General features: G+C 42.3%; 1 protein-coding gene across 1 annotated transcript in view; it reads left to right on the forward strand.

Moving 5' to 3' along the window:
- The window catches only part of si:dkey-288a3.2 (protein phosphatase 1 regulatory subunit 37), a 74,217-nt gene that overhangs the window by 24,419 nt on the left and 23,167 nt on the right, over nt 1-26,631 (forward strand). Inside the window, 8 exon segments of the mRNA XM_034134770.1 lie at nt 932-1,032; nt 1,209-1,235; nt 1,237-1,329; nt 6,889-7,036; nt 10,439-10,594; nt 10,926-11,038; nt 15,250-15,388; nt 16,073-16,239. Of these exon segments, the coding sequence (XP_033990661.1) occupies nt 932-1,032; nt 1,209-1,235; nt 1,237-1,329; nt 6,889-7,036; nt 10,439-10,594; nt 10,926-11,038; nt 15,250-15,388; nt 16,073-16,239 (944 nt within the window).

A 26,631-nucleotide genomic window follows, 5' to 3' on the forward strand; every position in this document is an offset into this window, starting at 1 on the left:
CGTCATAACTACATTACCTATAGTTTCCGGAAGTTATCCAGTTAGTGAAAGTATGTTGGGCTGAACTCAAAACTCATGATAACACATTTACGTATCTAGATTTCAATGATAGCATCAGTTATTATTCTGTTTACAGGGCAAACGTAACTGAGTCAATTACAACCTGAACTTCCTGTATAAAGTATACATTTATATATACTCAAATAAAAAATAAAAAGGTTTAGGGATAGGTGCAAAGCAATTAATTAATTGTATAATCAGTTAGAACTACTGTTGGTATGTACAGTACAGTATATGTTGAATCTAAAAAGTACAAGAAAAAAACAGAGTGGAAAAAGTCAAATAGACAGGGTCCATTTTGATCCATTCTTATTGTTGGTGACAAGAAGCAGCATCCCAAAGAAAACAAACCCAATTCCTATTCAAAGTGCTTCAACTACTCAATATGAAGTAGTATAATACTTAAAGTGAAAGTATAAATAAATTGTGATTGTAAACGTAAAATCACACATGCAGAACACCCCAATATTCCTGTATTTGATTACACATGATACATATGCTGAATGTGGCTATGGAGGAAAAGTAATCAGATTACATTTAGGTGTTTAGAAGTTCCGTTGCCAAATACCAGAATGTTTATTGATTCCAGTGTTCAGTCAGTAATCATTGGACACATCTTGGAGCTCCAATCATGGAAACTTCTGACTGCAGCTGTCATTATTTCTGTTCCTCATCAAGCCTCACAACTTTATTAAAAGAAAACACAGAAACGCACACGGATAACTTCGCCCATAAAGGAAGTTGTTTTGTTGTGATTTCTGCTGAAACGCTCATTTCAGAAAGAGGATAAAGCGCATTTAGAGCCGTGCAATTTTGCCTGTTAGCAAACAGCCTCCCAATTATCTCCCTTTGATTGCCTGCCTCTATCAAGGTGAGCGATTAGACCAGCGCTCCTGTGAAGCTCTGGAAGCCGTTCTGAAATCGCTGCACTTTGATTTCATCAATCTGCAGGCAGCCCAACTGGAAGAAAATGTGAGTTTTATGAGCAAAACTTATTTTCCTCATCTTCGCTCTTCCAATTCACTTTCATATTCAGGCCTTCTCTGTATCAGATTAGAAGCAATTTCTTTCTTCCAAAAGAACTTCATAACATTCCTGTCACATTTCTTCATTTTCTCTCCTTCACTTTTCTTTTTCCTTTTTTCCAGGGAGCAGCGTCCTTGCTGGATATGATGTTTGTACTATGAATCTACAACCCATCTTGACATTTCTGACAACAGCAGTATGGGAACATTGTGTTGGAGGGCCCTCGCTCATTTGATAAAGCAGGTGGGCTGACGCAGTGGAACTGTAATCTCTTTCTCTGGGGGGGTAATGTACATCCTGGGAGGGAGTTTGTTGCACATTACATGGTTTGAAGATGCAGGGCAGAGCAAACAGGGTGAGAAGTTCTCCCACTGCGAACACACACACACACACACACACACACACACACACACACACACACACACACACACACACAACACACACACACACACCACCACTGCAGCCTCACAGATAGCATTAGCAGGCATAACTGATTAGCTGGGGGTCCAAATGCTACCTCTGCCAGGTCTGTGTGATCACAGCAACACAATGGAAGGACTCTGAAAATGACTTACAGTTAGGTTTATTTTTGTTAGAAATGTTGGAATCCTCTTTATGTGCGGTTATAGAGTTCTTGGAATAAACTAACTCTTAAAAAGTTTTAATTTCAATATTTGAAACTGACATAGGCTTTGGCAAATTGGGAAATGTCTTCATGAAAGCAGCTCAAATTGCGCTCTGACTTTGTTTCTCCATATTACCAGGATAAAATGTATCTATGGAGGCAGCTTGGTCTCATTCCTGGGGCGTTTAATGCCGGCTGTGGCCATGGTCGTTTGATTAGGCGCCTTTTAGTTCTCCACCCTGAAAACTGGTCCAACTGCACCGCAAATAATCTGTCCGGCTTGAAAAACCGAGGGCCATAAACACTAGAGCCGAGAAGAACAACAGCAGTTTATGGCAAGAATCAAAGTTGCATTGATATCCCCCCTAGGAGTTAGAGACCCAAACAACCAGAGATCAAAAGCAGACTTAATATGTCCTATATAGAGTGGTGCAGTGACGAGTCCTAAAACCCGGAAGTGAGTTAGCATTTTACCACTTCGGGTTCCCTCGTCTCAGAGTCAATGGGGTTTCTCCATAGGAATGTGGAAAATAGCTGGAAATAAGGTCTGTGGTTGAGACAAAGAGACGGATCAGGTTTTGTTCTACGACATTAAATCCATCAGCAGTTACCCCACTGGTGAGTTCTGAAGAGTTTACGTGTCTGAAAAGCGATGGTTGTTAACATGTGGCTGAATAGGACTACAGAAGTTGTGGAGGACGTTGTACGTCATTACGCTGAACACGTAAACACTCCTCTAAGTTTGTTTGCCCTGTTCTGCTTGAAAGCGAGTACCTGCCTCCTCAACCCTGTCTCCTAAAAATGACGTTCCCACAGAACTAAACTGCATTCTCAATTACGTTTAGCTAGAAACTTATTTTCTCCCACGTTACGTTTGTTATGAACGTATCTCAAATACGTTTATTTTCTACATATCTTTGCCATTTATTGTCTTGCTTATAATAATGATAATAGTCATTTATAAATATTATTTTAGAGCACACATTTGAAATCGACAATCGGGCTCGATATATGGTTAAATTAAAATCAGTAGGCGAGGCTGTAATTTTTGCTGGCTGTTACGGCCCGTCCACACAGCGGCGTGCGTTGTCGCTTGCCGGCGGGCATGTCTGAAGCTAGACCAACAACCAATCACCTGAATCTCCCGCCCCGGACACACAGGCAGCGGTTTGATTGGCTAGAGCTTGTACTGGCATATGATTCGATTGGCTGGCGCTTCCGTCGAAGCTTCAAAAGTTGAACATTGCTTAACTTTTGCAGCGAGCAACGTGAGCAAAGCTACGCTTCGCTCCCACAATGCAGTTCGGTGAAGCGTGACGTCACCCCATTCAAAGGGAATGGGCTGAAGCGTTGAAGCTTTAACGCACGCCGCTGTGTGGACGGGCCGTTAATACTCTCATGAGCGAGGCAGAAAATAATAGTTGTATCATGCCAAAAAGCTGCTGTGTCGTTTATTGCACCTCAAACATTAAAACAAATCCAGAGTTCAGTGTTTCTGTACTTCCTCTAAGAAGAAAGGACAGTAAGAGAAGAGCTCTGTGGCTTCAGGCTTGATCGCCGTTCAAATGACAGCGTTGGTTTCCCCAAAAGTGGGCGGGGCTGTAAAGTGGCGTAGATTTTACTCTCATCTATGGACATCGATCGCCTACTGCTATATTTAACCATATATCGAGCCCGATCGTCGATTTCCAATGATTTAATGTCATTGTTTGCCTGTCTGGCCATCGTAATCGGGCTCTTTGAAGATCCACAAATCCATGGTTTTCTTACATTTCTGATCAGATTGGCAAAAACCTTTTTTTTTAAATTATCATCCAAACAGCCTCTTTCGCTGGTACATTAAGGCACTGGGGGTTATTCAAAACCATTCTATTTATTCTAACGTAAATTACATGCCAGTTTTTTATCTTTTTATTTAGCGATATGTTTTTGCATGTTTAACTGGGAATGTTTTCACATGGGAAGTACGTCACTTCACTTCGTCCTCTTCGTCCCTTTTACGTTCCAGACAATGCATGGCTCAGCGTAACAGACTGAACAGCGACCCCAGGTGTGTCTACATTGGAATTACATCTTCATTACTGAAGGAAAAATACTTTACCTTGTGTTTGTTAACTGGGTTTTTAATGCAGTTGGCTTTTCTTAATGGTTACAATATTGCTATGAGTTACAGTATATCTGAAGCAAATTATATTTCTGAAGATGTGTAGTCAATTCCACCCTTCAATGTAGCATAAATGTGAACTCTCATTACAGCCTTCTCTTAAACAAACCTTCACCATTTTCTAGAAATAATTCTGGCTGTTAAAGGATATACTATGTAAAACAATAGCAATACTTGTTCTGACAGAAGATAAAACAAATACATCATTAAACAGTGTGCTTTTATTCAGTCATTTATTCAAATAAATGGAGAATATAAAACATGAATACAGAATAATTGTATCAGTTAAAATAAGCGCTTCGACATAGTTAACATTGCAGGAAAGCAATATATTAGTACTTTGTCAGGCTTAATATTTATCTGTAGATACCCCCAAAGCTTTTTTTCTTAATTGAAAGAAGACCTTAACCTAAAGTATTCTTTAATGTTTAATAAAGCCTTATTAGTTTTTCTGTTTTGCACATCCTTCTATTAATATCTTTGGACGTCCTGCACTAAACTGTTTTATTGTAGAGATCACTTACAGTATCTTCTTGATTTTTTATATTCTATATTTCTATCATTGACCTTCTACTTTCCCCCTATGAAAGTATGTACTCTAAATATTTTTTTCATCAAATAACATTATTTCAACAAAAAAATGCAATAACGTGCTTTAACCAGTAGGTGTCCCTTTCTATCAGCTGTGCACCGTTATGGTGTAAATGCTATCTACCAATTTGATCAAATATAAAAGTCAGCCGAATTAGTGTTGATACTGCAAGGAGATGTATTGTGTGAAAATAAATGTAAGATCTTGTTTAATTGTTGATATATTTATGATCTACGTCAAGTTTTCAGTTTTGGTGGCAGTTGTTCCTGTGTGTCCAGAAATCTTCTAATCAGGACTCTATAAATACAGAACTACGGCAGATATGTAATATTTAATGCAGCCGAACCGTGTATTAAAATGCCGTTATGTGATGACTTTCAAAGAGAAAAGCAAGAACACTCGGAATAAAGTATTATTATTATTTTTTTTAAATGTTTTCGGATTTCACATCGCATAAACACCATATCCCAACGTGCATTGCGGCTAAACCATCCAATCACCGAGCTGAGGATCTTGCCTACGTCTGTTTCCGGTATTGTTTATGACGGATGTATTTTGTTATACACACATTCCTTCACATTTTAATTTTAATTTACATTAAAGTATTTTGTGAGGCCTTCTAAAATGTTTTTAAATATAACTAGGGTTGTAGTTGAAGAGTTTGTAAATTAACATGAACCCAAGCTGTTGCCTGGCGACGCAATCGCACAACGTCACGTCCGCTAATTCCACACACATGGATTAACATCGATTGAATACATTAATGTAGCCTTTGTTTCTGCTAAAAGAGGTGTCGACCAGCTGGGGCAACAAGAAAATCGGCGAAATCGAGTGTGACTATTAAAAATAAATAATTATTATATTAATATTGACAATAACAACCGACCCAGCAGCTTTTTGGCATGATAAAACTATTATTTTCTGCCTCGCTCATGAGTAACAGCTGGCGAAATTACAGCCTCGCCTACTGATTTTAATTTAACCATATATCGAGCCCGATTGTCGATTTCAAATGTGTGCTCTAAAATAATATTTATAAATGACTATTATCATTATTATAAGCAAGACAATAAATGGCAAAGATATGTAGAAAATAAAAGTATTTGAGATACGTTCATAACAAACGTAACGTGGGAGAAAATACGTTTCTAGCTAAACGTAATTGAGAATGCAGTTTAGTTCTGTGGGAACGTCATTTTTAGGAGACAGGGTTGGCCTCCTGCAAACTGTTCAAACAAACGCTTCAACTAGTAACATTTTGAATCTGTATTTTTGAATATGAATCTTATGTTGGCGTGACGTTAGAGTCGTGCGACCCTGCTGTACTCGGCTGTAGTTTGTTTATAGCATAACGTTAGCATGTTGCTTCTGGTGATTAGATTTATGATTAAAAAATGATAAAAGTAGGGAAGACATGTGGATATTATCCGGCTGAACAAAACGTGCATCTATCAAACAGGTTCGTTTTCCACAGACCTTATTTTGAGCTATTTTCCAAAATCCTATGTAGAAATCCCATTGCTTTTTTGTCGAGGGAACCCATGCGCAGCTTACTTCTGGATAAATACGTCATCCCTGCACCGCTCTTAAGTCTCCTTTTTATCTCTGGTCACGTGCAACATAAATAGTGTTAATAAACGGCTGTTGAAACAAGAATTGAACAGACTAACACTTATACCTCTATAATGTATTATGATGAAGCAAATGAGTATGACATGACCCTAAGTCACTTCATTCTACTCTCCCAAACCAACCAAATTGTTCACCTCTTAATCTCTCCTCAGGTCCCTCCAGTACTGATTTACACTCATCAAAATTGAATTGAATTCCTTTATTATCATTGGAAAGCAATCCTGTCAGTGCATATCTCAACAAGCAATAAACCAAAACCAATATATGTATTTGTATCTCTACTATACATACATAGATACATGCATTAATACAACACATGCAGTTCAAATCACAGTGTTTAAAAACAGACGGGTAGTGACATTTGCATATCAGAGTTGACTACTTAATAAATAATTAAATAAACAAGTACAGGAATAAGTATGCGTTGATGACATTTGTTGCAGTTGCGTCTGTGAACCATGTACGTTGTAGCACTAGTTTAGACCTCATACATCTAACTTCAGAACTATCCCGAACCCAAGAAGGCACATCTCTGTGTCCTACCCATCACAGTTATTTTTACGTTAAGTTTTAATAGTTAATAGTGAAGCCTTTTCTTCCACCATACACTGTGATTTCTCTACTTTGGGGATTATTAGACATCTCCATGAACTGTTTCTTTGTTCATGTGCCTGTATTGATCGCATAACAATGTGTGTGTGTGTGTGTGTGTGTGTGTGTGTGTGTGTGTGTGTGTGTGTGTGTGTGTGTGTGTGTGTGTGTGTGTGTGTGTGTGTGTGTGTGTTTCAGAGTGTGCGTCTCTCCAGGCTGGATGTGTGTAATGTGGCTGTGGTTGACTACCCGGCTCAGTCTCTCTCTAAAGCCCTGCTGACCAGCCGGCTCACAGAGCTGCACCTCCACAACGCCCAGCTCAGCGGGGTTCCACTGTACACACTGGGTATGATGTGCACACACACACACACACACACACACACACACACACACACACACACACACACACACACACACACAATGTTTCCTCACTGAAAACTCACTCAATGTCAGCTTTAAAAAATATTAACATGTGGATTTACAGTATAAATTAATGAATGGCTGTGTTTGTGGTTTGTGTCTGACTGTATGCATGCATGTGTGTGTGTGTGTGTGTGTGTGTGTGTGTGTGTGTGTGTGTGTGTGTGTGTGTGTGTGTGTGTGTGTGTGTGTGTGTGTGTGTGTGTGTCTGTGTGTGTGTGCGTCCTGGGGCCAGCAGGACCAGATTTTGACCTGTGGCCCTCTCTGCAGGTCTGGCCCCGGATTACAGGCCTAATCTCTTACCTGTCACTTTACACACCGCTGCACACATCTATAAAGGTGCTGGCAGCCAGGACACACACACACACCCACACCCACACACACACACACACACACACACACACACACACACACACACACACACACACACAGTCACGTATCACATTAATATTGTTAATAAAAGGCTCAGATGCTGAGCTCAGTAGGGATGTTGCAGTAATAACCATTATGAGTCAAAGATCATACATCTATTTTGTTTTCAGGATTCATTCAGAATAACACAGTGGTGAGTAAAGAAAAAATAAGAAATTCATCCCAAGGGATAGTGTAATAAAATAAATAGTACTAATCAGGTATAAATACTGCTGTAACGATACAATCCAAGCTGTGGTGTGTATGTTAGATTTGGGTTTTCTTCAAGGATTCAGAAAATAACAATATTGTTTTTTATTTAAACATTTTTAATAATAAATGAGGATGAGAACATTTTAACGGGGCTCAACATTAGCATCAATTATTCTTAAGTGTGCTGGCCATAACAATGTTTGTCATAATAGTTATCCAGTTATCCAAAGTGTGTAGGGCTGAACTCAGGACTAAACATTGACATATTTAGAGTTATTAAGTCAAATTAGTTATGATGTGGTTAGGCCAACCTAACCGGAGAGTCCCTTACACCCTGAACTTCCTGTCAAAAAAAACCTTTATAATTACATACAAATACTACATAATTATTTGCCATGGTGATGCATCTGTTTCTGACTATGTTGGGACGAAAGACCCCCCCCCCCCCAGCTGGACGCAGCACTGCCCGGTATCCCCGACAGAAACTTGTTCCTCCAACATTTCCTTAATCTCTTTGATATTGAAGGTTCCACCTTCCTCCTCCTCACAATCCCCTCTCATCCCACCACATCTGAGCCCAGCGACAACCCCCTCCTTCCCTCCCTGCGGGGGCTCCCGGCTGAGGATCATTGCCTTCGATCGGAGGGCCTCTGATTGCGGATTGGGCGCCGGCGGTGGACTCGACCGGATCAATCCCACCGATTCCACCATTTGGTTCCCACTGTGCCTGATGACAATGTTGGCATTCCACATGCAGCCCAACAGCCTTGATCAAATCTGCACCATCGATCTGGATGCAAGGGCAGAAAGGCCCAGAAAACACTGACAAATGTGTACCGCCTTACAGTACATGACACAGATACAAAGAAACACAGGGGAGGCCAACAACACGCAGATAAATACAACAGATCTCTCAAAACACCAGCAGAGGTTTGATAAAGCGCCATAATGAACAGATCCCTACAATGGCGTACACATTGACATTTTGAAGAGGGGGCCCTGAAAGTTTACCAGTGTTGTGTAAGGGCCCCCACACTGAGGAGTCACAACCCTGGCTCCAACAATGGTCTGTTCATGCTGGTGGAGGAGTGCCACTTGATCTGCAGCGCAGTAATTACAGGAGGTGGAGGGTCCTGCTGTGCTCCTGTTTTGATGCTCAAGTTCACTCTCCATCAATCAGTCAGTTACCAACCGGAGGAGCCACAATCACAGGACATACTTACAGTGCAGTGCATCATGTCTAATATCAATTTAGAACTCTTTATATGTCTTAGTGTAAGGCCGGGGGGAAGGGGTTAGAAGAGCAGGGGCTGCAGACCTTTCTCACTGCCCACTTCTGTGTTCTGAGGTTATAGCCTGCCACGTGTCTCTTATCACCTTAACCTGTTAAGCCCGGGAGCCCCCGCCCCATCTTGCAAGAAACGTCTGAGGGCTTCTTAACATTTAACAAACTATGAATGTGTCATACCCACTTAACGGGAAGAAACTCAGCTAACTGACGATATGAACCATTTTTACCGAAACAAAACACAAGTCTAACGCCGAGCCTCTGAATTAGCACTAAACGAAAGAATGCTAACGCACTTAGCACATAACTCACGGTATAAATATGTTATACTTCATCGGTTCTGCACAAACAAGATAGCATATGAAAGCTGAGATTCCGCAGATTCCAATGGTATAAGTATAATCACTGAGCGACCAAAACTCGCGGCAGCGAAAGCCAGCAAAGACAACCCACAACTCCACTTTACGTATAGCCAAACGGCAAATACGTCTTACCTTTGCTGTTTTCTGAACAAAAGTTGTATTCAATGGCATTAAACGCATAAAAACTCTGCTGAAGGTTAATCCAATGTCTCTGTGTCACTTTGAAATGATTACTGATAATCCATCATCATATTTATGATCAATAAGCCTAGTTTTCAGTTTTCAGAGAGTAACATGGTAACGTGTAGGTGGATTTCGGAACTTCCCCTCGATTCTATTGGCTCTAATAGTTAAAAAGAGGTGTCAATCACCAACATCGACCAATGGGTTCCAGAGAAACGGCAAATACACCCAAATGACCCCAGAGGTGGGTTTTTTTCTTCTAAACCTCTCTAAAAAGGTAAAATTTCACTTGTTTTGCATCAATCTTGATACAGGGTACTTATTATATGTTATAGCTTTTTATATAACTACAAATAATTTAGGGCAGTAGTTTTAAATGATGAACTATCCCATCATTCATTCATTACATGTTCTTACTATGTTCAATCAGAATTTACTTTAAAATAAAAACATCTATTTTGATTCTGACTTTTCTACATCCAACTCACAGGTGTATCATTGCTTTGAGAAAAAACATTATTAATTTAACCCTTTTAGAAGTGAAGTTATAGTCATTTGTTCTGGGAATGTCATTTTCGAGCCTGAGACCTGAAAAACAGGCTCCGGGCTTAACAGGTTAAAGTGAAGAGCTTCAATAATTGTGTGACATGAGAAAGCCCTGCCAAATGGATTTAGTATTTTTCAGACAAACAGATCCCACAAACTGTAATATATTTGCTGGTTATTATATATATATAATTATTATAGTTATTATAATTATTATAATTATTATAGTTATTATATATATATAATTATTTGTCTTTCAAAGTCAAGACAAATAATTGTAATTCCGTTTCTAATCAGTTTTGGATCTTTCTGTTTCTGCTTGTAGTGAGTGCTCTGAAGTGGAACAGGGCTCTGCAGCAGCTCCACCTCACCAACAACCTGCTGAACAGCTACCAGGACGCGCTGCACCTGGGGGACCTGCTGCGCTACAACACCACCCTGCACACCCTGGAGCTCAGCAGCAACGCTGTGGCAGACGATGGTGGGGTGCTTATCTGTGACCAAATAAACCACATTTTAAATAAATATACATTGTGTTTCTGAAAGGCAGAGCAACATGTGGGACATATTCTTATTAATCTTATAACCTTATTCACTTTAGGCTTATTAACAGGTCTCTCTTGCAAATGAGACCTTGTGTCTCAATGAGATTTTACACCTGTATAAATAAAGGCTAAATAAAAAATTTAATTAAAATTAAAGAATGACCCACCAAACATCAGTACCACTTAGCTTACAAACACAAACAGTCGGGTTGAACCGGTTTAGCTGATTGCAGTAACTGGATGTTGTTGTTGTTGTTGACTCCGCAGGTTTGGAGGAGCTGTGTGATGGTCTGAGATGGCAGACAGCAGGTGTGAGGGTTCTCCTGCTGAGGAACAACCAGATCACTGCAAGAGGCATGGTCCATCTGGCCAAGGCTCTGGTGAGGAACATCACAGCTTTAGTTTGGAACAGAACCAAGGCATGACAACAGTCAGCATATTCTGATGGCAGGGACCAGAACTGATCTTTGACATCAGAATCCTGGTCAGTCACCAAAAAGATGCACCAAAGGCTCATGCTGTGTCTCAACTTGGATACTTCCTCTACTAAACTGCAATGTGGTGCATGGTGACCACTTGTGCAATGTGTGAAATTTGACATGCTAGTGTCGTCTCGAAGGCTCACAGGTGTTGTGCCTGCACAGGAAGTGACGATCGCCACTGTTAGCTAGCTAGCAAAGATTGTTTGCAGTACCAAATCATCCCAGGTATCGTTGGTACGATAGTGTTGTTTGTACCGGAGCAACTTGAGCATGAGAAAAGTCCAGCGTTACAATATTTTGCCCGTTATAAGTAAATCATGTGTAAATACTAGGGCTGTCAAGTTAACGCGTTAATAACGCGTTAACGCAAAAAAAAATTAACGCCACTAATTATTTTAACGCGATTAACGCATGTGTATTTTTTGTCCTCGGCCGCCGTAGTTTCAGAGCGCATCGAGTGTAAAATACCATCGACAAGCTGATGCTGACAGCCCCGCTCCTACCGCCCGCTTGTGGCAGACCACACTTCCACGCTCACTGGCAGGCCCGGACTGGCCATCGGGAGGACCGGGAGGGGAGTGTGTATGTGTGGCGCGACTCGCGCGAGCGAGGCACACCTACGTGTTGTTGTTAGCATCTGGTGCTAGCTAGCTGCGCTAACGGATATAAGGAGCTGTTTCAATGACATTTCGCCGACAACTGCGCCGAGCACTTGACTTTATGCAGGTAGCCTGCCAGTGGGACATTGTACGAAAAGTCAGCGCAACATTATTGCAGCGTCCAGGCAGCTCCCATTCGAGCATATATGCCTTGAGCTGCACATAGCTCAACGATCCATCACAGTGTCCCCACACACACACACACACACACACACACACACACACACACACACACACACACACACACACACACACACACACACACACACACACACACACACACACACACACACACACACACACACACACACACACACACACACACACACACACACACACACACAGTATTATTGTATGAGAGAGGTTCCAGGTTGAATTGAGGCGAATATTTGTAATGTTCAGGTTGTTGTGTTTAATATTCATGAGAATATTTGTCATTGTTCAAATGATAATAAACAAACATATAAAGCATATTTGTCCACTCATATGTTGATAAGAGTATTAAAAACTTGAAAGATATCCCTCTAAGGTACATTTAGAACAGATAAAAAATGTGCGATTAATTTGCGATTAATCGCGATTAACTATGGACAATCATGCGATTAATCGCGATTAAATATTTTAATCGACTGACAGCCCTAGTAAATACCATTTATTATTATTATTATTATCATCCTGGAGGATCCAACCAGGAAGAGCTATGAGGCCTAAATATTCCTAAAATAACTTGTTCCTGTAAACTCTAGGCAAAACCATTTGTTACACCGATAGGTAACTTTTCGAGGACTATGGTCATGCTAATAAAGCTATTGAATTGAATTGAATACTGAACTGAATGTCATTTGCTATTTTCGTGTGAGTGATGCTAAATCCATTTACCTGAAAGTTAACCTGAAACTGAGATTAATGAGACATGTCAAATGGATTGTTGCCTTCTTTTTAATACCAAATGACCTCTTTGTGTTACTCTCCCTTGACTACAGCTCAGGGGGAAAACAGAAAGAGGGGATTTCATGCCAAAAATGTTGCCGCTTTGGAAAATATGTACTAGATTCTTTCTCTGACATTAAAGTGATCAGAACAGTACAGCTGAGATTATCAGATACCTGCTTTTCTTTTATCCCTTGAGGAAATGAAGAGCGTTTGCCTCATGAAGACAATCCTCTCTAAAAAAGTCCCGCCTCCACATGTTTCACAGTACACCCCTAATAACATGCATTCCTTCCGTCTGATTGGCAGCATAAACTGCACCTCCCTGTCATGTGAGTGGCGATTGTGGAAGTCAAAAGGCTAGAAATTAAAGGCCTCCCATGTACTGTAGGCACACACACACACACACACACACACACACACACACACACACACACACACACACACACACACACACACACACACACACACACACTCACACTTCCTCTGTCTCCTCCAGTGCTACCAAAAGAAGGAACAGTTTGATTAAATAATAGATGTGTGTTAAGGAGGGGTGCTCATGTGGTCTGCCAGTCTCGGGGATAAGTAGCTGTCCTTGCAGGCCATAATGATGATAATTAGACCCGTAGCTGGTTGTGTGGAATATGATGACTGGAGAGCTGTTATTAACCTTTCTGCTTGGTGTGTGTGCTTTCACTCCCTGTCCCTGTGACTTGTTGTCTTTTGAACAACTAAGACAGATATGGGCCACTTGACTTCCACTTCCAACATTTGGATAATTGTGTCTAAATTCACTCGGAAATCTAAATTCTGAGGAGAATATTAACCCTTTAGCAGCAAACCTAGTGCCTGATTGCGAACCAGTTTTTCGTAGTCAAGATAGTCAGATTAGCTTCAGTTGCTATGCTATCATCACCCATCTAATACAGTGTAAATTCAGACTGAAATACATTCACATATGGTGATGGGAAATGTGTATCAGTGTTTGACAGTCAGACAGTGAATACTTTCAAGCGGCCGCTGCCTTGAGTTAACAGTAGACTAAACTCTGCCGTGCGTTAACGGGAGACTAAACTCTGCCGTGAGTTAACGGTAGACTAAACTCTGCCGTGGGTTAACGGTAGACTACACTCTGCCGTGAGTTAACTGTAGACTAAACTCTGCCGTGAGTTAACGGTAGACTAAACTCTGCCGTGAGTTAACGGTAGACTAAACTCTGCCGTGAGTTAACGGTAGACTAAACTCTGCCGTGAGTTAACGGTAGACTAAACTCTGCCGTGAGTTAACTGTAGACTAAACTCTGCCGTGAGTTAACGGTAGACTAAACTCTGCCGTGAGTTAACGGTAGACTAAACTCTGCCGTGCGTTAACGGGAGACTAAACTCTGCCGTGAGTTAACGGTGGACTAAACTCCAGTGGACGAGCAGCACTGCAGCGGTCGGTAAATGTCGCTGATCCACATTAATAAACAATGAACCACGGCACTCTACTGGAGAAGAGTATAAAGCTGGGAAATTCGTTCTTCTATTTAATCTGACTGCGTACGATTGAAAGCAACACAAGCGTAGATCCGATGCAGTCCCCCATTGTTGTTGGATAGCTCCGAACCAAAATAGCACTAGAGCTAGAACTAGTTTTCGGTGGAAAGGGGGTATATGTCATGCAGGGCCCTCGTTTTTTTTTTCTACTTTGTGTGTTCCGCAGTTTTTTTGTTTAAAGCCAGCATGTCATGTGTGAAAGCATACTGTGTTTTTGGTGGCTTCACACTCGTACCCCCCTCAAACTTCTCACTCCAACCCTCCTGTGGTTTACGTTTGACAGGCTTCAACCATGCTCCGCTCACACTCTTCACCACGCAGTCGCCTCTTTAATTGTCTGCTATCATCCCTGGTGCATATCCATTGGAGATGCTCTTCCTCCCTCTCCTCCTCCCCTCTTCACCGGAGAAGCTTCTCGCCACGCGTTGGATGTGGCGGTGCCTCTGTGTGCCACAACTCAGCGAGGAAAAGGGGGGGACCCTCTCAAGTGTGTTTGTTGTCACCGCGGTGCAAATTAACTCAAAAGAAGGCGCTCTCTGGGTCTGTCTGGTGCCTTCCTGGCTTCCTTTCCGCCCCCGCGCTCCCTCGCTCCTCAGAGCAGTGACCAGAGGAGTTTAACAAGGGTGGCGAGGCGAGGGGGCCACGAGGAGTGGGTGGTGGGCTCCTCTTCAAGCTGTCGGGCAACATGGGCCTCTTGTGCCCCAGACACCCCAGCTCTGTGCGCCAGCTAATCAACCTTCAATGCTAATGTGGCTCTGGAGAGTGGAAACAGAAGTTTTGAGCGTTTAACACGAGAGGAAACGTTCTGAGAGGGAATAATAATCACCGCATAATAACAATCATAATAATGATTCAAACTTCTCAGCCTTCACACACTGAGTCACACACTACACAAAGCTTCAGCACTCAGTGACCTACTTTACTGTCAGTAAAGGTCTTCAGTTTCCACCAGGATAAGATCTGAGCTGCTGCTGTGTTTCAGCCGCTGCTGAGGGTCCTGCAGGTCCTGGATCTGGGGGAGAACCTCCTGGGGAACGAGGGCATGCAGGTGATCAGGGAGCCTCTGATGAACTGCTCGCTGCTGCAGCTCGGCCTGGCTCAAGCCAGCATCACATGTGAAGGTATACACCATGACACACATGTCTTTGCCTGTAGCACCAATCCTGTGATTATATATTGTTTTATTAGGACCATTCAAATATTGAAATGTATTTAGTTTTTTAAAATGTCATACACTATAACTATATTTAATATACGTTTTTAAGAATAATTGGGTTGAATTTGGTCACATTTTGGTTTCATATCAAGCATATGCATGTATGATTAATTATATATATATATATCAGAAAATGCCCTCCACAGTTTTCCAGTTCCCAAGTTGGCATTTTTTGATATATTCTTTTGGCTCTAAAAATGCATAATTTCAACACGTAACTTGGATCGGTGTCGTTTAAAACTACTGCCCTAAAATGGTGTTATCCATGAGTAAGTCTTTACTTTTACTTTCCACAAACAACAGTATCTTAGGACTCCCTGATCCATAATGTAATCCTATCACCTCCTGTAATGCTTTAACGTATAACTACATTAAAGAGACACAGCATGCTTTCTGTAGTATTTAAAGTGTGGTTTCAGAGACTTTAGAGGCAGAGCTGCTCTATGTGCTTCTCCAGCGTCTGAATCTGAAGATTCTTTAGTTTAGTAAGTTCTATAGAGTTAAAAGAAGTCATACCTGGTCTAACGCAGGTCATTTAGGGTAGCAGAAGAAGGTTTTCAGATCAGTCTAACAGTGTGTCTCTGTGAAGGGGCTGTGGCGCTGGCAGAGTTCCTGGCAGAGAGCCGTCAGATCCAGAGGCTGGACCTCCGTCACAATGAGCTGAAGGTTGGAGGCCTGATGGCCCTGTGTCTGGCCCTGAGGATTAACAGCTCTCTTGAGGGCCTGGATTTGGACCACCCCCCCCCACAGGAGCAGGTAGGCCCACTGTTTAAGGTGCTGTTTCACTGCTATGTGAATTGTTGTCCAAACCTACCATGTTAGCATTCTGCATCTTAAATCGGACACTTCCCTTCATACACTGCCAAGTTATTACTAACAAGTGACTAAATAAGACTACTCAATGTTATCATTATCAAGCCGATCTCAGCAGCAACATGACTGAGCTCATGGTTTCATGGTTGTGGCCCCAAAGCACTCCTCTTGAGGGTTGGACATCTCCGCCTCATTGTTGATGGATGCACCATGCATCCTTCCCCTGAAGCCCGCAACCTGGGTGTTACTCTGGACTCCACCCTCTCATTCAACTCCCACATCCAGCGTTGCAGCCCCCCACCCCCCTCTGCACTGCCTCCCCCTTGAAATCAGGATGGCTGACACTGTTCATATCTTCAAAAAAGCACTCAAAACACATCTGTCGGTCACTCAGCTAACTCTCTCTACATCTTTGTGACCAGCCTTTGTTTATTTCAGTTTTTTATATTCTTATTTATGTTCCTTTCTGTCCCCCCCACGGCCCCTCGTCCTATTGTAAAGCGTCCTTGGGTTTATTGAAATCCAAATTATTATTATTATTAGCCTCTTTTAGCTTAGCTTTAACGTTATGTTAATATGTGGAGATTATCCAGTTGACCATATCATAAAGGTGTTTGCCAAAGATCCTATTTACTGCAATATTCCGAAATCCAATGGAGAAATCCTATTGCTTTTTGTGAAGGGACACCCTGCGACGCTGACTTCCGAGTTGGTCTACACAAATGCATCTTTAAGGCACCGCTATGTGGCATAATCGCTTTCTGCTGCTAATGACAGCTATTGACCAACATTGCCGCAGTACTTTCTCTACTCACACAACATGGCTTTCTGAAACTTCCAAACACAATGAGCACACTGTGGGTCGTTTTAAGATAGGGCGCAATATCAATATCAACATCAACACCAACAAAGAGGGGGAGTCGTTGAAGGGTTCTGAAAAAAATGGAAATGTAAACATCTAGCATGACATCCATGAAAACTCCATCTGCTGCACTAATTACTCCTTTTGGTGAGGTTTTCTAAACAGCATTATTTAATCCATAAAAAACATTACCTGGTATTATAAACTGTGATTTCTGTTACTTCAAGGTTGTTTATTGACATCCGCCCTGCCTGATGTGGAAAGTATGGGGTGGTGCCCTTTTAGTAAAAAAGTGTTTAAATGACCATTGGTGCTTTTAATTCAAATATACTTCCTTATGAATGAAAGGCTACTGGAGACTGAGGATACCCTTAATATCTTGCATTTGTGATATTTTCAGACTCACTGCATCTCACTTTGTCATTTGGAGACACACGTAAGTCGTTACCACCCCCCCCCCCCCCCCCCCCCCCCCCTCCACCATCCATGGCTGCAGAGGCCTGAGGTAAACGATACCATAACTTTAATACATGCCCCTGCTGGATTCACAAAATAATTACCCACACTTGCCATCTGTTTGTCATGATTTTATCTCTGCTAACTTATTTGCATATTAAAGCATTAATTAAAATCTCCAAGGAACGGAATGCTTACTTTAAAATTAACTCTGAAGGCGATCCGTGCACAGCTTCCAGAGTTGTTTTATTTTTGTTTGCAGTGGTTTTCTGTTTGTCTGCGCGTTGTTTACACGATTAAGTCTGATTTTTATGAAAAGTCTCCTCTGGCTAAAGTCAAGCAGCAAGATGGGCCAGATTTCAGAGAAGCAGCCTTTAAGAGCCATGCCGCTTCTGTGAATGCGTGTCATTAAAGCTGCCTCTTCTTCCTCCTCTTCTTCCTCACTTTTGCACATGCACCAAAGCCTCCATATTGGCGGCTCTGTTTTCATGCTCCTATAAGCCGCCGAGAGACGTGATTAGCATTTCCACCATTGTTGGGAGTTAGTGTGTCTGGATATTTTAAGGGAATAATAATAAGGGAATTTTTAAGCTCTGTCAGGTTTTGGAGTCACACAGCTGGGATTTGTCTTGGCGTGGCATATCCAGGTGGGGGTAGTGACGATTGTATTAAAAAGCAAATCTTTCCATCAGAAAACAGCGGGTGGCCAGATCAAGTGTTCTCGCTCAGTCACATTCCCCGGGTCGCTCAGGAATACGTGAAAATGTCATTCTTCTGAAGGGAAATAAGTGTGGGTATGAATGTGAGTGAGTGACGGGGAGGTTACGGCGACACTTTGTGTGTTCGACAGAGTCGCTGATACGGAGTCTGTGTGTTCATACATGGGCCTCGTGTGTGTGTGTGGTTTGAGGACGATGCGGGGGGCGATTGAACATGCGCATATTTAAAAGGCGAGAGGAGACGGTGGCGAGAGGGGAGGAAATCTGGGTCCTCTTGTCTTTGTTTACAAGAGTCAGATTTTTCATGTCTGTTGCCATGCTGCTTCATTTGATCACTGGCCTGTTTGCCGTTCATTATGAATTATTTACCCATCTGAAATATTCATGCACCCTGGCCCTGGTGGAAAGCACTCTTTTCTGGGAGGAAAGTTCCGCCTGTAGCAGTGGCGGTTCTAGACCAATTTTACTTGGGGGGCCATGCTAGGGCCAGTTATTTTTTGAAAGGGGCAAAAGAGACAAAGACAGTGTTCAACATTTTAAAACTTGTATTTTGGTCATTGCGCACAAAAATGAAACGTAAATGACCATGATGTTTCAGTAAGTACTATATTACAGTATGAAAAACAAAATGCTTTGTTATCTTTGGCTAGTTACAGCACAATGCTACCTAAAATTGTATTATCATAACTTCTTCTGTTGGCGAGGGCCACAGGGGGGTCAAAGCCCATTGCTACAGGGGCAATGGCCAGCGTTGTAAGGTGGACACATCCTTATCAGGCGGGTCGGGCGGGGGCTCCTCCGCCTGTTTACCTGTTTGTGATGCAGTGTTTGGCTTTGGGTTGAGCAGCGTGGCGTCCTGTCAGCTGTTAGAGGAGCAGCTCAGTGATTGGCTCAGTGATAGGCTCAGTGATCAGCTCAGTGATCAGCTCAGTGTCCTCTCTGAATGTCGCGTGTCAGCGAGGTGTAGCTGTAGATGTCTCACTGAGTGATAATTACAGCAGCATGAAGTGTGTGTGTGTGTTGAGTAGTTTGTTTCAGTGGTCTGTGGAGAGGGGTGACAGGAGCAGGTGGGGGCTTTGACAGGAGGAGCAAAGGGATGTTTTAGTAACTTTACTTATTTTTGGTCAAAGAAACATAGTTTCAGAAACACTGTGTTAGGCACATCTATGCAATCTAATCAAATCGCTCCTCAACACAAGTTTTACAAATGTTTGAACTCAATATGTTTATTGATCCTGTTAAGTACGCAAAGAGTGCTGTGTTTAACAATATCTAGAAAAGGAGTTTCTATTCTGTTGCTTAACATACATGAGGGGACCAGAATATTAGAAACAGTTCAGTGTAACACGTCACTAACTATCACTTAAATGCTAAAACGTAGAATTGAATAAACCCCTATGACATTAGAAAATACCTGAACATTATATGCATCATAACAATTGGTTTGATGTCTTAATGATTTGGGATTGCATCTGACTGTAAAGCTGTACCCAACCTAGTGTCTGTTGATGGTATGACACCTTTCACCTTTGTAATGATGCCTGACAGACTTCACACCATGTTTCTAACTGTTTGTTGCAAAGGCAGTCTGCTGTCATCTTGGAACATTACATATTGCTCTCACAGCAATACATAAAAGATATTTCTAACACTAGATCTAATGTGAATACTGATATATACAAATATTGAAATACAATTACAAAAATGTTCATTTGGATTGTGTGCTAAAAATACAAATAACTTATTTGAATTAGTGTCTGTTTAAAGAGACTTTGGAGCGTCTGCCCCTCCTTAATGTACAGTCCACTCTATAATCCACTCGTATTTGGAGCGCAATTCATTTGGTTAAAAAGAGACAAGTAACACAAAAAATGTAAACATGAATTTGAATGATAACAAAATATAAAAAACATTTTCATGGTCTCTTTAGATACCCCATAATATCGATATCATTACACAATAATCGTGTAGTGTAGTGAGTGTGAATTACAACAGAACTACTTGGTTGAGTTGAGGAACAACATTATTTGGTTAGACTTAGGAAAGATTGTAGTTTAAAATAAGTGTGTTTGTTCGTAGTTAAGATATGCACATAACGCACTAAACTTACGTAACTTAATTTATGTGAGTCAACTCAAGGCAGGTTAAAATAAGTCAAATTGTCCTGTGTATATTGGCCCATCCACCCTGCTACCTTCTCAGTCACCTGCCTTCCTGCTTTGCCCCCAGTTATAATAAGTTTGACCACTAGGTCGCATCCCATCGTTAACATGGCTAGTAAGAAGCAGCCTGCACTATACTGATGTTTTTTTGGAACGAATAACTTGTTTACATTGTCGGTCTCCATGTGGGCAACTCTTATGTCAATGTCTGATGTCTGATATTCCATATTTCACCCAACAACTGTTCACACCTCAGCGTGAAACTAACATTTCTGATAATGTGCGAGGTACGGGAGTGATATCTGATACGTGTGTGTGTGTGCATTGTGTGTGTGTGTGTGTGTGTGTGTGTGTGTGTGTGTGTGTGTGTGTGTGTGTGTGTGTGTGTGTGTGTGTGTGTGTGTGTGTGTGTGTGTGTGGAGAGATAGCTGTGGGAGACGTCGGCCCAGAGGACACCATTTGAAGGAGTGTGGAGTCTTATTTTAGGAGCAGCGTGAAACTAAGAGGTCTCTGGGTATGTTTGGGGCCCCCTTCCTGTCACGGTCAGTCCCTGGGGGGGGGGGGGGTGACAGGACGGCCTGACCATGCATGTAGTCACACTCAGGTTTCAGTCGCATCATGATGACACCGCTGCTCTGGGGAACTGAGAACGTAGGCAGACACCAGCAGCCAGGCAGAACAAAGCTCCAGCAGGGGGGGGGGGGCAAGGTTCCCAGATCAGCCAGTCACCTCCTGGAACCAAACAGCCCACAGAGTTCAGAGAGCACAGAGGGAAGAGGACAGACCAGTCCTGAAGGATCCCTGTGGAGGAGCAGGGAGAGTCACTTCAACAGTTTACTGAATTAAAATGTAACAATATAATCACAGAAGTGAACACAATGATCAAACATAAAAGGATTAGACTAACTTTCACTAGGTTTTCTTTTGGTTTAATAATGTGTCAATGAAACACTCCTTTATTTGGAATATGTATCTTGTGAGCCCAAATAAGACTTAAGATGATATTTGATATGATGTCCTAAACACATTAGATGTATTGATGGACCGTATGGCATAGAGTCTTGAGGTCCCAGGTTTGTTATCCAGTGTAGTCTGCAGACCCGTACTGCAGCTCTGGTCCAGATACTCTCCCGAAGAGGGGGAGCTGACCCTTTAATGTAAAAAAACCCATTCACTGATTTTTAACCACAATATTTTATTTAAATGTTCAACAATGTATAATATATTCTTTATACATTCAAATGTTATACATATATCACAGAGTTGCTGTATTCACGTGCATAAAAAGGGAAAAGGCAAAACAAACAAAAACAAATGAATAACGTGCCTCATCTGTATAACACGTTTTATTAGTACGCAGTGGAGTATATTAAAGTGATATAGATTCCAAATATAACATGTTAATATATACAAATCTACATTTGGTCATCAGTTAAAGTGGACCTATCATGCTATATTTAAATGATATATTGTAGGGCCATACCTATATAAGGTATATTTATACGTTTCTGTTTTCAAAATACCAAACAGATCATGCATTTTAGCCATGCCTCATTTCGCTCTGTGTGCTGTTTGCTGTCTACGGGGCTGATTCTGCTGACCACGCCCCCCTGCAGGAGAGGTGAGCCGGGCTCTGATCAGCTGCTGGGCTGTCAGAAGAGGGGGAGAAAAAGAGATCTCCGTCCTCCGTGTTTTATTATATAGAGTCGTTATTCATTTGTTTTAAAGCTCAATAAATAACAAAGAAGACCTTTGACCGGCACTTTTCTAATTTTGTCCGGAAGATTTCAACTTTAACGGACATCTTGACTGGCGAAAGAAACAGAAACTGAAACTCTGCCGCACGGTCCCCTCGTTCCTTGGAAGAGGCGGAGAGGTGGGTGTTTGTCATCTGCTGGTGGACTAACCGGAGAGAATTACAGTGCTTGCCTCGACGGGGAGGGATTGCATTGAATTAAAGCAGCGGGAGCAAACGCTTGCCTCGGGGAGGGAGAAAGAAAGCCACAGCAGAGAATAAACAGAAGGGTAACCATGGTAACCAAGTCTTCTTCGCTGCTTTTGTGGCAGACTACAGCGCCACTTACAGGCCTGGCATATGTACTACAGCGTCTCCAGCGCTTTCGAACGGCAATGGCCGTGGCTGTCTCCTCCTGATTGGTGGAGTTGGCCCAATAGCCGTAGCGCCACCGTCCTGACGTCAGGACAGTGTTCAAATCTGTATCAGTTTTTATCAGATCCGTTGCAGCCCCTTTTTTAGAGATTTGGGTATGGAGGAAAATAGAGAGGGTTGTGTTTTCTGACACTTGGTGAGTTCCCTGGAACACCGGGGACACATATTCATGTATAAAAGACGTACAAAAGTGCATTTTGCATGATAGATCCCCTTTAAATAAACATTTGAATATCATTAAAATCCCAATATCCTCTGTTATGGAAGGCTTTAAAACATCTGTCGTAACTCGTGAGTAAGGTTTTGACTGTTTCATGAATTTCTATGATTTTTACTCCTTTTTTATTTTGACATTTTCCCCATATACTGTAGTATCTCAAAGAAAGAATACATTTTTCAAAACCATAAACAAACAGTTAAATGTGTAAAGAAATGAAATGTCACATCACAGTTGATATGAGCTCCATACTAACACTGACTCCTGTGGTGTCACTAAAATGCAACATTAGCTGCAGAGTCTTCCTCCTGATACCTCTGAAAGGGACCGAGCTGGAGGAGCCACTCCAGCTGGGGGGGGGGGGGGGGGGCGATTGGGTTGCTTAGGGGGAGTTGATGGGGGTTTGAAGGGTGGGGGCCAATCCCTTGTCTCTCTGCAAACACAACAACAACAGCAGCAACACACTCCTCGCTGCACTCCTGATGTATTTTCAGGCAAAAACAGGCATATTTGCCAGCTGTGTAATTTACTGCGGCTCTCATTTGCATATTAAAGCCTTAATTAGCCCCTCTGAGCGTGTGTGTGCGCCTGTGTTTGTGTGTAAGTGAGGGGTTGGGGGGGTGTAGTGTAATCACTTGGACGTGTAGTCAGGGGAAGGGGATGGGGGGATCAGCATTTCAGGGTCTGGGTTGGGGCCGGAGGGGAGCGGATGGTTCCCCCTGCGGACCCCCGGTTCTGATACGCAGCCGCTGCAGTCTTTGATGAAAAACACTCAACATGTCTCCCTGTCATTTTTAATCACTCCCACTCTCACAAGCCGAGAGGTGTGACCTGCACTATCACAGGAAGAGGGATGGATGTGTTTTTATCCTCTCCGTACGGCGAGGTGATGGAAGACTGACAGTCAGGAGCGAGGTGTGAACACGGAAACACAAGTGTTCCTATTGTTACAGTCAGACTCATGCTAGCTTTGCATACCCACACGTCCCACATAGTGTTGATTGGAAACCTCTTGAAACTTGATTGTCCCTCAATTTCCTCTCAAGTAGCTTCAAAGTTGCAAAAACATTTTCTAAAATGTTAAATATGTATTCTGTATGTGTCTGTTCCAGTATTTCACTGAAACTGTTCATCACCAAGTTAAACTCTGAACCTAAAGCTAAACATTCAGAATGTCTTACGCTTTATTTTATTTCTCTGTAGGGAACTTGTTCTGAATCTTGATTTGAACAGTTTTGTAGTTTAAGGAGTAGGGATTGAAAGTTCATATGTGCCTCCTTGTTAAGGGTGACAGATTGATATTAATCTCATATCCAAGTCCAAATCTAAAATCCAGTCGTGGTTAGCCTAGCTTAGCATAAAGACTGGAAGCAGAGTGAAACAGCTACAACAGAACATTTATTTCCCCGTGTTATGGTTGCGTGTAATGTATGGATGATGTAAACTTTAAACTAATGTGTTCATTCTTGCTCCATCTTTTTCAATGAAACATTATTGTACAATTGTTCATGTTAATGTGTCCTATTATGCCTGTAAGGCAGCTCTCATCAGATCCAGATCCAAAGTGTTAATGAGCTGCTTTACCGCTCACAGTCATTAGAGGGTCGCTTCCCCCTAAATACATATACTTCCACACGTATTTAGAAAGAAAAGAATCCGCACATTTTCTTTTCTGGTGTTGTGTTACATTATTTTGTATCTCCTGTATTCCTGCCTTCACCCCAATTCAATGGAGGTTAGCAAAACCCCATGTGTGGTTCTCACAGAACTGACAAATTACATTGCAAAAATTACATTAAAAAAAAAGTAACAGCAACCTCTCTTCCCAGAGTCTCTGCCCGGGTATATTCATCTCCAGATTTAGCTGGGAACAGTTTATATTGAACCTATTTGCAGAGGAAGTAAAGGTCCCTGTAGTGTGCTCCTGTAAATCCACCGACATGTGTTTGGGGTTGAACCAGAAGGCATCAGAATGATACTGTATCTTTAAACAAAAGTAACTGAGAGCGACAAGTATTTGACTGAGGGGTGAATGGACACACGGAAGAACTGAAACGTTGACTTTAATTAACTGTATAAGGTTTGATGAAAGTAATAATATTAAGTTGAACCTAATCTTTTTTATTCAAACTTGATATTATTGCTTTTAACTAACCCTATAACAGTTATGTGACATCTGTTGACATAATACATTTAATTAAATTCAACGTTTCAGTTTTTCCGTGTGGTTTTATGCAGAGCCTCTCTCAGAGGTCACAGCCCAGTAAGTCCACATCCCTCATTCAGACATGCAGGACGCCCGCTCAAACAACTCGGCATAATGACCAAAACACTGGAAGTTCTGCAGCTGATAGGGGCCTCGTCTGCATAAGGGCCATATGTATATAAGCCCCGCATAAGTGTGGGTATCAGATCGCATCGCCTTCCAGCCGGCATGTCCTGAGGCGCCACGCTCAGACAGTCAGCCATCAGCAGCTGGCAGCCTCTCATCTGACTACCATGAAGCCCCGTGTCTCTCGCTCCCTTCATCCAGCAGCCTCATCCCTTTCACTTTTCAGTAGCAGGCTGACTGCAGAAATGGCCCCTGCCCACCATGCGCGCTGAATATTTAACTGTGAATATAAAACATCTTGGCAAGGCTTCAACCACCTTCAAAAGTTAGAGATGCTCCAACTCTGTGAGACACACTCTGCGCCCTCCTCCCTCTGCACTCGTGGATCGATCATCCCTTCCCTGTGTGGGGGGGGGGGGGGTGTCAGGAGAGGAAGTGGTGAATGATCTTCTCCGGTTGGGCACCAAAGTCACCGATTGAAAGCAAAACTCCCGACACTCAAGCTCTATGGATGATAAGGAGTGTTCAGAGAGGGAACAGAACGGCTGAGCAGCTCCGCTTTGGCAAATTGCCTCCTTTTGCTTTTCCCTTCATTCCAGGCCCTCCCATCATCCTCTCTGCCAGACATGTGTCCCCTCTCCTTCACCCTCACCCTCACAGGGGGCAGCTGTGCAGACTGCTGATCAATACTGGCCTGCGATGATCAGCACTTAACTTGTTCCGTCCCAGAACATCAGTAGGAACCAATTTGTTTATGGAGATGTAATTGAGTTAATGTTTAGAAGCAGAGTTGGAGAAGCAGGCCTGAATCAGCTCATTGGGTTAGGGTCTTTCACGACCCACTTAACCCCTGCTTAGAATGGAGATATAGGAAGGACATAAAGGAAGGGATACCAGTTTGAGCACATAGGAGGTCAAACAGCGTGTCTGTGTTTAGGGCAGCAACCCTCACCTGACGGATCCTTCAGGAAGGTGATGCTTTTCAGGGATATTCCAATGTAATGCATTTGTGAAAAAGACTATTCTAGAATTTATATATGTCAATCAGATTCAGAAAAATGTCGTACAGTGCAACATGTGGTACATCACAAATCTGTGTGCCATGAATATGATAGCGCAGCAGCACGCAGTTTTAGATCCTTTAGATTTGTGAAGCGCGTGAGGCAGAGCTGCTTGTTTATGCCAGCTGGAGGTGTGTGCTTGGGTGTGTGAGGTGAAGGGTCGGCGCTTTACTGTTCCTTTTGCTAGAGTCACATCAGTGTTTCCTTTCCACCACAGGAAGAAGTTACTGGATATAAATGCAGTTCTATAAGTCCAAGCAGGGGAAGAGGGACTCGGACATCAGGTGTGAACCATGACTAGATGATCATAGTTCATATGCAGAAAGGAAACAGACGTATAGCGTGTGTAAAGGAAA

Source organism: Trematomus bernacchii, unplaced genomic scaffold, assembly GCF_902827165.1.
Source record: "Trematomus bernacchii unplaced genomic scaffold, fTreBer1.1, whole genome shotgun sequence".
Classification (NCBI taxonomy): Eukaryota; Metazoa; Chordata; class Actinopteri; order Perciformes; family Nototheniidae; genus Trematomus; species Trematomus bernacchii.